The 13049-nt window shown below is 38.5% G+C and overlaps 1 protein-coding gene across 2 annotated transcripts in view; it reads right to left on the reverse strand.

Moving 5' to 3' along the window:
- MOXD1 (monooxygenase DBH like 1) overlaps positions 1 to 13049 on the reverse strand; it is a 97929-nt gene that overhangs the window by 20947 nt on the left and 63933 nt on the right. For both annotated transcript variants that reach the window (XR_007151997.1, XM_047857718.1), the window contains exons 5-9: positions 7413 to 7592; positions 6520 to 6622; positions 4872 to 5038; positions 3588 to 3779; positions 2360 to 2419 (exon numbers count right to left, since the gene is read on the reverse strand). Coding sequence is in view for 1 of the 2 variants with exons in the window: in XM_047857718.1 (XP_047713674.1) it covers positions 2360 to 2419; positions 3588 to 3779; positions 4872 to 5038; positions 6520 to 6622; positions 7413 to 7592 (702 nt within the window). In the remaining variant the exon portion in view is untranslated. The remainder of the gene's footprint in view (positions 1 to 2359; positions 2420 to 3587; positions 3780 to 4871; positions 5039 to 6519; positions 6623 to 7412; positions 7593 to 13049) is intronic.

Consider the following 13049-nt stretch of genomic DNA (forward strand, 5'->3'; position numbering starts at 1 on the left):
GTTATCATCATTGAATAAAAAGTCACAGGATGGGTTTAACAGCCAATTTGAGATGGCAGAAGAAAGAATCAGTGACCTTGAAGATAGATCAATAGAAATTTTCCAATCCAAAGGACAGAGAGAGAAAAAAAAAGTATAGAAAATGAAAATATCCCAGAAAATATCTCAAAATGCAATATTAAATGTTCTAACATACATCTAATTAGAATTCTACAATGAGAAGGAAGAGAAAAAAAGGGTAGAAAAAATATTTGGAAAAATAATGGCTGAAATCCTCCCAAATTTAGTGAAAAACATGAACTTACAGACCCAAGAAGGTCAACAAATTGCCAAAGATAAATATGAAGAGAGCAATACCTAGACACATCAGTCATACAGATGAAAGACAAAGAGAACATTTTGAAAGCAGCAAGAGAAAAATGACACATAGCATACAGGCGAACAATAATAAAAATGACAGATGACATTTCGTCATAAGTGATGGAAGAAACAAAAAGATATTGGGATTATAGGAGCTCTTGGGTGGCTCAGTCAATTAAGCGTCTTTCTCTTGATTTTGGCTCAGACCACAATCTCACAGTCGTGAGATTGAGCCCCACGTGGGACTCCTCACTGGGCATGGAGCCCGCTTAAGATTCTCTGTCTCCCACTCTCTGTCTCTCCCCTGCTAGTGTTCTCTCTCATCTGTATACCCAGATGTGCTAATATTCTTTAATGGAAACTCCATCCTTTGCCACTTAAATCAATGCCATGTCTATTCTAAACCAAGTTTCCGTACAGGGGGTTTATAGGCCAATCTCCAAAGTTCCTATTATGTTCTACTGTTCTAACTCTGGACCCAAGTACACTATCGATCACCATAGCTTTAAAATAGTCTTCATATCCAATGGCTTGTCTCCACCTTTTACTTTTTAGTAGTGTCTTGCCTATTATTAACCTTTGCTCTTCTAGGTAGATTTTAGAATCAACTGGTTCCATATAAAAGCTAAAACTAAAATTTTTAGAAATACATCTTTTAAAAAGAGAAAATCTTTGTAACTATGACTAGGCAAAGATTTCTTAGGATACAAGAATCTAAAGTCATAAAATTTCTGTGAATTTTTTATTGGAATTGCATCAAATTTTTAGGCCAATTTGAACAGAAAGATTACTTTATTGGGCTTTTCTATCCATGAACATAGTATCTCTTCATTTCTTTTGGTGTACTGTAGTGTTTGGCAATCATGATTTATAATTTTTTCCAGAGACCAAGTAATATTAGATTTTAATTAAATATTAGGTTTTATTTCTATAGAACTTCTTGAGATAGTTTCTTATATACTAAAATACGGTTAATTTTAGATACCAATTTTCAGGGAGCTTTTGATGTAGAAAATTACAATGTCTGTGAATACTGTGTTTTGCTCCTTTGCTTCTTCCTTTCTGATCCATAGATATTTTTTTCTTTCCCAGTAATATGTTGAATAGAAATAGTGATAATAAATACCTATCTTCTTCCTGATATTAAATTAGTACTTCCAATATTTCATTTAGTTAGATATTTGCTACCGATTTTTCATAGGTAAGCTGTATCTGGTTAAGGCACTTCTCTCCTATTCCTGGTTTGTGAAATGTTCTTTTTTTTTTTTTTTTTTTTACGACTGACTTAAATTTTATGAAGTCTTTTTCTGCCCCTATTGACGTGGTCACATGTCTTTTTCCTTCAATGTCTTAATGTAGAATGGTATTAATATATTTTCTATTTTAAAACAACTTTACCTTCCTTAGCTAAATTAATCCCAAATTTGCTCTAACATTTCATTTTAATATGATGCAGAATTTGGTCTGTCAATACTCTGTCAAAGATATTTCCATCAGGCGCATGTTGCTGACCTCTTTCATACTGTCATCATCAAATTTTAGTATTAAGAGTATGCTGACTTCATAAAATGAGTTGGTGGGAGATGTTCTCCGGAAGAGACTGGGTAAGGCATGAATGTTTGTCAGGACTCCCCAGTCAATCTGTTTGGTCAGAAGATCGACCTTAGGGTCATGCAATTCATTCTTCCTTTTGAAGTCTTGATTCTTCTAAGTCCAGACTCAAGCAGATGGTCATTTGTGATCACAGGTCTTTAATAAGTTTTGGTGAGGAAAAACTAAAAGACTAGAGATAGCTTTTCATGAAAGAGCAAATAAATTCTACTGCAAATATTGCTATAGTGTCACTAGTTAACCTGATAAAATGCTAAAACAGCTCTAACTTCTCTCTTATGATGTTTCATGCTCAAGAGGTTCAGGAATTTTGCCTCTAAATTGGAATGCTTTTTACTTTTTCTCCTTCTCCACAAATGAATTTTAATAACAATAAACATTTTCTTACCCAAGTCATCCGGGCTCTATCTTTTGTGTTGTAACGACACTCGGTAATGAGATTATCTCCCTAAAACATAAAAATAAAAGCTTTCAGATTGGAGTTTAGTTTGCTTTATTTATGTAATCCATTTGTAGGCCAATAGTTTTATTTGCTACATGAGTAGATTCATTAAGCAATTTGATTCAGGGAGACCTTTGATCTACTTAATTCTAAGAATACTAGTATAATAAACAAGCAAGCAAACAAATAAGGCTCTCTCAGGCCATACTCCACCATGTTCTAGCTGAATGACCTTAAATAAGAAAAGAATTAACTGGGCACAATTTATTTATTTAAAAAGTAATATATAAAATAACTGTTATTTTGCACAGCTGTTGTGAGGAGATTAAATGATACAACACACACTTAGCTCTTCGATTAAACATTTCATAAATGTTAGCCATGGATACTAGTTATTGTGTTACCTCTTCGTTTATATTGTTTTCTTTAAAAGTCTTTAGTCATGTCTTTATTTCCTTACAACAGAATTCTGAAGCAAAATAATAGTAATTTATTGCTCCAGTGTTTTCTACCCTTTTGAACAATTCAGTACGCATAGAAAATAATTTTTTTTGTTATGGCTCACCCCTCAGGTAAATGGACAGACGGCTATTCATAGACCAAAGACAGCTCGCTCTGGGTGTTGGTCCCTAGATTTGCTCTCCCTGGCCTACTGCTCAGAAGGTGCAGAGATCAATATCTCAACACATGCTCTTCCATAAACCCAAGTATTGTTGCAAGCTGGATTACAGAGTATAGTGTAATTAGTTCTGTCCAAAAACTTTGTCAGATGAAAGAATTATCCTTATATTCATTTTCACTGAACTGTAACTTCCCCAAACCATCCTATGGTACAAAAAAGATCTCTGATTTTTCCCATCACCAGAATTGCCATGCAAAGGTTTCCTGGAAAGTTAAGTAAGAAAAGAGTAATGTTTGGTACTCAGAAACCAAGTTTTCATTTTCTTCTTAAAACAACTTGAATTGCCCGTGGGAATAGTAAGAAAAATGAGTTTTGATTTTGGAAAAGAGATCAAACACATTCCATCTGGGTTGTGCAACACCCACAGTGGGTGGTTTAAAGAATGTGAATACGATGAGCAATTCATTTTACACATAGAAACCTTGCTAAATCTCAGCTGATATATGTCTTGACTTTTCTAATATTCAGTGAAAGAGAAGAAAGCATTCATACTGGTAAGATTGTTTGTTCTTCCTTTAGATACTGAAACTCCTGAAAATTGAAGTCAAAATCATCATCATAAGCCAGTAATCTCAATTCCTCCCCTTTGCGAAAATGACGGAGCCTGATGCCCCTGCCCGCCAGGTGAGCATGAAGAAGCACAGCAAACACATGGATTCCACTTGGCTTTTCAGCTTCCAGAGCCTAAGGGCAGGGCACACAGAGGAAGACACAATTAGCCCAAACAAGCACATGTTCAGACAGTTCACAGTAAAAGAGACTTGGAGGAACAACTAAGAAGAAAATCTAAAGCAATTTAAGTGAATGCTTGAGCAGCCAAACATTTTGAACTTGGATTTTTTCATGACTTATTCCTAGCAGGGTTATTAGCTTTGTGAAGTAACGTTTGTAGGGAGAGAAGAAAGGCAACGAATGCTTACTGGGGACCTACAGAACCACTCCTAAATATTATCTTTCTTTTTCCTTCTTTTAGGAGGTAAAGAGTCAATCAAAGCTCCTGGCAAAAAGACTCCAGTATGTTAGTGACCTGTAAATGGAAACTCTTAAAAGCACAAGTCATTCCCACTTTTTAAGATAAGAAAACCAAGTGGAAGAATGGAATTATGTGAATTGTCCATGGTCCTACAGCTAGTAAATGATGTCATGGCAATTTGCATCATGGTCTAAATAACTCAAAGGGCTCAATCTTTCCACTTCATCCATCTGCCATCTGTCTACAATTCTTTATGGTTCATAAAGAATATGATCGAATATGATTGAAATATGTTTGCTTAAGAAAAGAAGAACTATAAATGGAAGTAGCCATTATTAAATACTTAAAATATTTTTTTTCTTATCCAATATGTATTTTTATATTAGGTATTCTTGCTCTTTGGTTTAAGTAGGGAAACTATAAACAGAGAAAAGGAGAAAAAATTGAAAATGAATAATGGAAAAAAAAACCAAATGTAGATGAAAGGTAGAGAAATGCAAAAGACACTAGATAACCAAAGGTAGAAATTGTAAAAGAGAAAATAAAGTGTCCAATATGAAATAAACAAAGGAAGTAGGTCAGGAAGAAAAACATCCTGGATATTAGTCTTGTCCAGAATTCTACTCCTATAGACTTCAAGATTTAAAAAACCATCAGATGTCTTCCCACGATGATAAATAATGGCTTTAAAACATGACAACAAGAAAAAGAGTGGTAATAATAAACATGAGATTTTCCAAACATAGTTTTCTAAGAGCATTATTCTGTAAGTGGCAGCTCGCAGACTCAGATGTTCCACATACCTCTTCTAGGCATTCCAGAGTGCAGTGACCCTCAGACCGAAATTCAGGCATCCCTGGAGGGATGGTATGGAAGAGGCTTACCCAGAGGCCAGCCTCAATCACCCCAGCATCGTATTTCCTTATATCTGTTGTATGAAATAACCTCAGTCCGGAATTATCTATTAAGCCTGGAATGCGAGCATATAGTTAAAAGTGAGTTTGAGTTCTTAACAAAATAAAAATAAAGGTTCTCCACATTCAGTTGAAATGGGTTTATTCATTTTCCTTAAAACTTCATAAGGGAAAGAATTACAAGTAAAGATCCCTGAAATACAACATTCAGTTTCACAAATGGGAATTAAAAGACAAGTCGCCATACTGTCTGCAACCATTTTTGACTTCCAGAGCATACCATGGGAAAAATGTTTGTGTGGTCTAGCTGATATAGTCCACAATTATCTAACATAAAGACAAAAGGGAAATTCTAAAGTCACTCAATAGAATGTAGAATAACTCAACAAAAGTTTTATTTTATATTGTTTTCAGGTAAAGTTCAGTACCATTTCTATAAAGGGAGAAACCCCTTGGTCTAGAAACCATCTGCTAATAGAATAAACTACTAGTGATAACGTTCTTTATAGTTTGCCACCATTCTTTTAATCATTCAACCACGGTCATTCAATCAACAAAAAATAGTAAGAATCTATTATGTGAATAGCATGCATGATAATAGGCATGGGGGGATTAACGATGAATAAGACACATTCCTTACTGTGACAGTTTTCACAGAGGGGAAAGTATGACCCAAACCCTTCATAAATTTGTTCCACTGACTTAGGAATTAATTGACTCCTTTCTGGAGGGTTGACTTACCTACCTGTGACTACCAAAATGACGGTTTGGAACAACTGACATATACATAAATTTATATTAATTGGTGTGATTAGTTTTATTGTTTCTCTTTCCCACCACACTATAATTTCCATGAGGGTGGTTTGGTCTGTATCATAAAGCACAGACCCATGACAAAGTTGGTGCTCAGTATTTGCTGAATAGTTGCATAAATCAATGGAAAATAGTAACTTTCATTTGCTTCTTTTGATAGCTTCATATTGAACCTTTCAACTTTTTGGTTTTGGAATATTACATAAGTCAATTTAGAAAAGTAGATTTAGAAATCAAATGTAAATACGCTCATCTCTTCATTTCAATATCATATTACGCAGTGTCACTGCATAAATATTTCTTAAGCATATTTATGGTTTTCCTGCCATACAACAAAATCTTAATATTATCTAGTGATGAATGGCAGCTTTTCATATGTGCAGTTAGAAAGAAAATGTTTCATAAACACTGTGTATTTAGGACTAATTTACATCGCAAATAGAAAAATCCATTATTCTGCTTTCTGGAAAGTAGCATGCAAATTGTTTTTTTAAGATCAGTGACCACACATGCCCATTTGCCTGGTTCAGTGCTGGTTAATCACTTTTGTCCCAGTATAATTATTAATAGTACCCTCTTTCGCTCTAAAGAGTATCCTAATTTGGATGACAAATATATAGGTTAATTCTTTCTAACAATGATGCTAGTTTGTTTCAACTCTGTTAAATTAGGTGTTCTAAAACTTTTAAAAATCAGAGGTAGAATACACGAAGAATAAACTCACCCTCCTTATATGTCGGATTGTCATAATGGACTTCCAGGAGCACATAACGAGGATCTAACGGTGTGCCAAGGGATAATCCAACATGAGGTGGGTAGGAAAAACCCTAAATAAGGAAAATTCCATGAGATGTGCCCTATGAAAGTCCTTACAAGCTCTATTCCTCCAAAAACCCCAACCATTCTCAAAGATATTTCAACATTCTAGAACCCCATAATCTATAGTGGATAAAATAAAGGGGCTTAAGGAAAGAATCCCTGCCAGGGGAAAGAAAAATAAGCTACCCTCATATCAGAAATAGTGTATAAAGCGGGGTGCCTGAGTGGCTCAGTCAGTTAAGCACCCGACCGACTTCGGCTCAGGTCACGATCTCACGGTTTGTGAGTTCAGGCCCCACGTCGGGCTCTGTGCTGACAGCTCAGAGCCTGGAGCCCGCTTCAGATTCTGTGTCTCCCTCTGTCTGCCCCTCCGCTGCCTGCACTCTGTCTCTTACATTGTCTCAAAAATAAATAAACATTTTAAAAAATTAAAAAAAAGAAGAAGAAGAGGGGCGCCTGGGTGGCGCAGTCGGTTAAGCGTCCGACTTCAGCCAGGTCACGATCTCGCGGTCCGTGAGTTCGAGCCCCGCGTCGGGCTCTGGGCTGATGGCTCAGAGCCTGGAGCCTGTTTCTGATTCTGTGTCTCCCTCTCTCTCTGCCCCTCCCCCGTTCATGCTCTGTCTCTCTCTGTCCCAAAAATAAATAAACGTTGAAAAAAAAAAATTAAAAAAAAAAAAAAAAAAAAAAAAAAAGAAGAAGAAATAGTGTATAAAGCTTTACTTATAAGTATGAGAACCGTAGGGGAAAAACATGATCAATGAATAGTGTCACATCTCCGTAATCAGTCATTAGCCCCACCTCTCCACCAATGGCCCAGGCAAAAATCACAGTCTCGCAGGTGAGGAACGCATCAGGCATGTTAGGATGGTAACACTCGTGGCCATAGTCCAGAACGCTGTCATTAAAGCTGCTACTGCACTGATAGAGCAGGATGTGGTGGACCAGACTCTCGTGGCCTCTCTGTATCACTGGCTCCACCTAAACAAGCACAAATGAGAGGGAGGATGTGATAAATCCAACCACCCGACAACACCCTACGGTAAGCATGAAACTAGCATAAAGCATTAGCAGTTTTGCGAAGGAATCGTTTGTTCAACGATGTAAAGGTTATGATGGGGTTCAAGTATGATGCATTCTGGATATGAAAACAATGATGGAGATGGGAACAATAGCAACGGCAAAGACGAGATGATAACCTGTTTCTCCAAGAATCATAGGATTTACTAATCTGTTTGTGTTTTGAACTCACTTTTGTTTTCCTGATCATTCTGCATGGCAGCTGTTTCAAAAATTGCTTTCTTCCAGGATACTTTGCCCTTGGTCCCCTCCTTTTTTTCCTTTCTTTTCTCCCCCCGCCCCACACATAAAAAAAAAGAAATTAAGGCTCTAGTCAGGCATAAACTCCCTCAGTCTCACTCTCTTCCACCTCAAAATATTTTTATCCATCCCTACTGAAGGCAGTAGATGATGCCTTATTCATCTATTACCTATCTAACTATCAATACCTATCTATCATATACATATCTACCCGGTGCTGAGCATAGTGCTGGGCACAAAGTAGCGTTCAATAATGGATATTTTTATTCTAGTGATTAAAATCAAATTGTAATAAGAATCTTACCATTAAAATTTAGGAGAGAAAATAACACGGTAATGATGTGTTCCTGTGACACTGCTGAAATTAAGAGAGGGAAGGTAGAAACCAGCGAACAGAGAAGGGGCAGTAAAGTGGGTTCTAATCTTGACAGCACAATGCATATGAACACGTTCCTTCCGTTGTCCTTTCTGTAAGCTCCCTTCATAACACTTGCACACCTCAGCCCAGGGAACTCACAGCGAGCTGAGCACATCCTAAGGTCCCAAAGTGCCTTACCTGCAGAGGACGTACAGGAGCCCTGTCTGTACCTAGTGGAGCTGGGCTACAGGTGTTGCCATCAGCCACAGGGTTCTTTGAACGCTCCATTCATCTGCTAAAGAAACCATGGTCTGTCCCTAAATTTCCAAGGCTTGACCTGTCTTAGAGCTCAACACCTTCCACCTTTAGCCCTGACTACTCAAAAGCAGGCGAATGCATTTTGAAACCCTTGCTTGTCCTCCAATTTAGACGTGCTTATGAAGATGAAGTGTTGTCAGCTATTGTCTCCTAAGGCTTTCCACTTTGATTTTCTACATAGTTTTTCTTTCTTTCCTTCTTGTTTTTAAATCAGAGAATCTAAGCAGCCAAACAGGGAAGCGGTAGGTAGTAGGCAGAGATCTGAATAGGCAGCCAGGGGTTCGACTTTTTAAATCCAGCTTGCTTTTGTGTTACATAGTGAGTCGTGCCATAGCTAGCCCACACATACATTTTAACATCACATTCACAGCAATGACACTGCGCATGGCTTTGTTTGCACTTGTCTCTCATCTCTAAAAGACTGCGTGCCCTGAAGGCAGAACCTATTTTCTATTTTGCCTGAAAACAACAGTTATTGTTCAAGCATGGTTGCATAACACATTACACAGAAGGGCAACCTAGGATGCCTATTAGATTTTAGTTTCCGTGTCTAGTTTGAGCTCTCTTGTGAAACTTGACTTATTCGGGCACCTCAGCACTCCAAGGGGAACAGGGCACTGCTAATATGTCCAGAGTAAGAGAGGGACGTGAGGCATTTTCACCAAGTGCCTTTTCAGTTCTGGCAGAGCCTGTAGGTTTCACTGAGCTCCACAAGGTAGGTCCTAGAAAGGAGCCATGAGGGCTTTAAAGAAAAGCTGGCTCTTGCCAAGGCAGCTACAAAGACAGACGGTCTTCATCGAGGCACAGCAAGAGAAAGCTGAGAATGTGCATGATGAATTATGTGTGGCTGGTGGTGCCTGCTTTGAAGAAGCATCACTAAACTTCTTGAGAGAATCTTTGAACAGCATGCGTTGTTGTTGCTGCTGTTTTTAATATAGGAAACGCTGAAACCAACCCCAGGCTTCCCAACTACCAATGCATTCTAGGAATAATAATAGTAACATCTGCATTTTACTTAGCACCTACTATCTGCCAACCACTGTATTAGCCACTTGCTACATTTCATTTAATATTTACAATGAATCTATAAGGTAAATATTATTGTCTCCGTTTTACAGATGAGAAAATTGAGACTCAGAAGATTAAGTAACAAACTCAAAATACCATAGCCGGGCAATCGTAGATGGGGATTTGAGACTAGGCAGGTCTGACCCCAAAGTCAGTATTCCTCCCACTGCAATACATCATTGGAGGAGGACACATTGGAGATGCTTCGGGACCTGGAAGCTTCTGCCTGTGAGCGGGGGGAGGAAAGAGTGGGAGCCTTATGTCTGGGGGGGATTCCTGCCCTCACCCCAGTCGCGTGTCCTTTGGCCCTTAGGGAGAGAAGACAGAGTGTGGCCTTTCAATATGTTCTTTCCTAAGGAGAGCAAATAGCAAGGTCTCTCCTCAAAACCTGGCAAGGTCTTCAAAGAAAATTAAACTGTAATCTGACCTCCAGATTACAAACTGAGGGTCAAGTCTGGAGGCTTTTTCTAAGAACACAATACATGTATAAAACAACAAGAAAACGTTCTGCATGCAAACCTGAGCACTGATCACAGGAGAAAATAAGAAGACCGTGAAGAAGCAAAGCTCTTGGCAAAACAGAGAGGATGTGGGAAATGAAAGGGCAGACTGAGAAAGAGAAGTGCCCCAGAAGGATAACAACTGAACTAAGGAGCCACTGATGTCAGAGGAAAAGCACAGGTTACCAAATTCTTGAAGAACAGAAGAATTTTTGGAGAAGGAATTTTAAGATGACCATGTAGAATACTTAAGGGGAACCCCAAGCAGATTCTTATGGGAAGGCATAACCTGCTCCGTGCAGGGGACACGTTCCAGGGATCGGGAGCACCTTGACCAGAATGGGTCTGGCTCTCGGTGCCCCAACACGGAACAGAATTTCCCACAGAGCTTCCTGCCACGTTGACCGAGCATAGTGATGCCAGCACACAGCTACCCATCCCCCAAAAGCCTGCTGGTCATTATCTGCTGCTTCCTCAACCAGTTCCACAAATCTTCGAAGCAGTCACATCACCTGTTGTGACATTCTTCTTTAGCCCAAATAAGGCTGTGGCAGAGACCAGAGGGCACTAGAGGAGGTTAAACACTGCTCTTTCTTGGATATTCGGTAATTGTCCGCACGAGAAAGACTTTTCCTTTTGCATCATTGCATCATTTGAAATAATGGTGGTGTTATACATTTTCACATTAAAAACCTTTCTGAGGCAAATAAAGCTATAGTGTAGTGAATCACTGCTGTAAGAGGTAGCACTTTAAAAGGGCGACTTATTTTGGTTGCTTCAGAGATGTCACATTGTCATCACAATCTAAATGAGAATGCCAAAGGTTGCCTCTATTAAAACAAAAATTAAACTTATAGAAATTGCCAAAGGAGGTCATGGCAACATAAAGCATACCAATGCGGATAAATTGGTATTTCTGAGACTGGAACAAACATTCAATTTCATTTTTAGGCCGGCTGTATGACTGCAGAAGGAATAAATAAAAAGGAATCGAAAGTAGTGCATATGGAAGTGGGTGGCAATGACACAAACACCTGATGACATATTAAACTGTGTTATTAACTACAGTGTTCTTGTACACAGGTGGCATTTACAGACCAGAATGGATGACAGTTCCATACACCCACCTTCATATGCAATAGAGGCCAGGCAAGGATGGCCTGGCAGCTGTGGGTTACCTGTTAGCCCCAGTGCCTAGTAAAGGAACAGCCTAGAAAGGAAACCACAGGTGGAAGGGAGGTGAGGAGGAAGCCTTCAACCTGAAGTATTCTTAAGAGTAAAATGGTCTCTTCTTGTACCCTATGTCTTCAAAAAATTAAAAATAGAACTACCCTATGTATGACCCAGCAATTCCACTACTAGGTATTTACCCAAAGGATACAAAAATGCTGATCTGAAGGGGCACATGCACCCCAATGTTTACAGCAGCACTATAGACAATAGCCAAAGTATGGAAAGAGCCCCAAAATCCATTTACTGAAGAAAGGATAAAGAAGATGTGATAGATAGATAGATAGATAGATGATAGATAGATAGATAGATAGATAGATAGATAGAATGGAATATTATTCAGCAATCAAAAAGAATGAAATCTTGCCATTTGCAACAACGTGGATAGAACTAGAGTGTATTATTCTAAGCAAGATAAATTAGTCAGAGAAAGACAAATATCATATGCTTTCACTCCTGTGTGGAATTTAAGAAACAAAACAGATGAACATAGGGGAAGGGAAGGAAAAATGAGATAAAAACAGAGAGGGAGGCAAATCATAAGAGACTTTTAAATACAGAGAACAAACTGAGGGTTGCTGGAAGGGAGTCTGGTGGGGATGGGCTAAATGGGTGATGGGTGTTAAGGAGGGTGCTTGTTGGAATGAGCACTGGGTGTTATATGTAAAGTGATGAATCATTGGGTTCTACTGAAGCCAATACTATACTATACTATATGTTAACTAACTTGATTTTGAATAAATTTTTAAAAATTAAAATGAAAAAAAGAGTAAAACAGTCTCCAGTCAGTTCAGATAACTGGACCTTTGAGGTACTCTTGAGAAGACTTAGCAGGAAAAAAGCAAACAATAAGAGAGCTACTAAGCATAGTCAAGACCAAGGTGGAAATTAACATCAACTATAAAACTGGGAATTGAAAAGCTCCAAATATTATACTGTTCTCATGACCTCATCACCTTCTCTTACTCTCCTTATCCAGGTCAATATGTCTAGCATAATCACTGCAACACGCAGACTGCTTAATAACTATTTATTGAATGGAAATGAAGCCTTTCCATGAATGAGACTGAATCATCAAATTTATTGCCTCCTAATTTCTTGATTGTCTAAACTCCAGTGACCTACCCTGCACCCCACTTCAGCTGCCCAATCCCACCATCCCAGCCTTCACTTAGAACCACTCAGGACTGTGCTCCTCTGAAACTCTCTTTCAGTGTTTTTTTCCTGCTCTGTTGGTTCTCTCACGCCTCCCCAGCCTCTCAACATACCACTTTTTCCCAGGAGGCTACTTGAACTACTTGTGCACCAGCCCCTCACAATGGACTCAGACACTCACAGCTGCGGATCAATCCTGTAATCTCCCCCTTCTGATCCTCTACTTGGGATACTGAAGATGCTTGCACAACATTAAGAGCTCAAAAGTCAGGATTCACATTTGTACTTCCAGGCATCAATCTTTCTTTATTTTGCCATGTTCTGTTCCTTGGCTACGGATGAGCATAATCTGTTCGGTGCAGGGCACACGTTTCAGAAAATGAAAGCAGTTTGCTCCCATGCAAACCTTTTAGAATCTATGTATACTTGCTAATCAACTCTTGGTAAATGACTCAATTATTTTGGTAAGAGAGGAAAGAATTTCAGTTC

The sequence above is a fragment of the Prionailurus viverrinus genome, chromosome B2 (assembly GCF_022837055.1).
Source record: "Prionailurus viverrinus isolate Anna chromosome B2, UM_Priviv_1.0, whole genome shotgun sequence".
Lineage (NCBI taxonomy): Eukaryota > Metazoa > Chordata > Mammalia > Carnivora > Felidae > Prionailurus > Prionailurus viverrinus.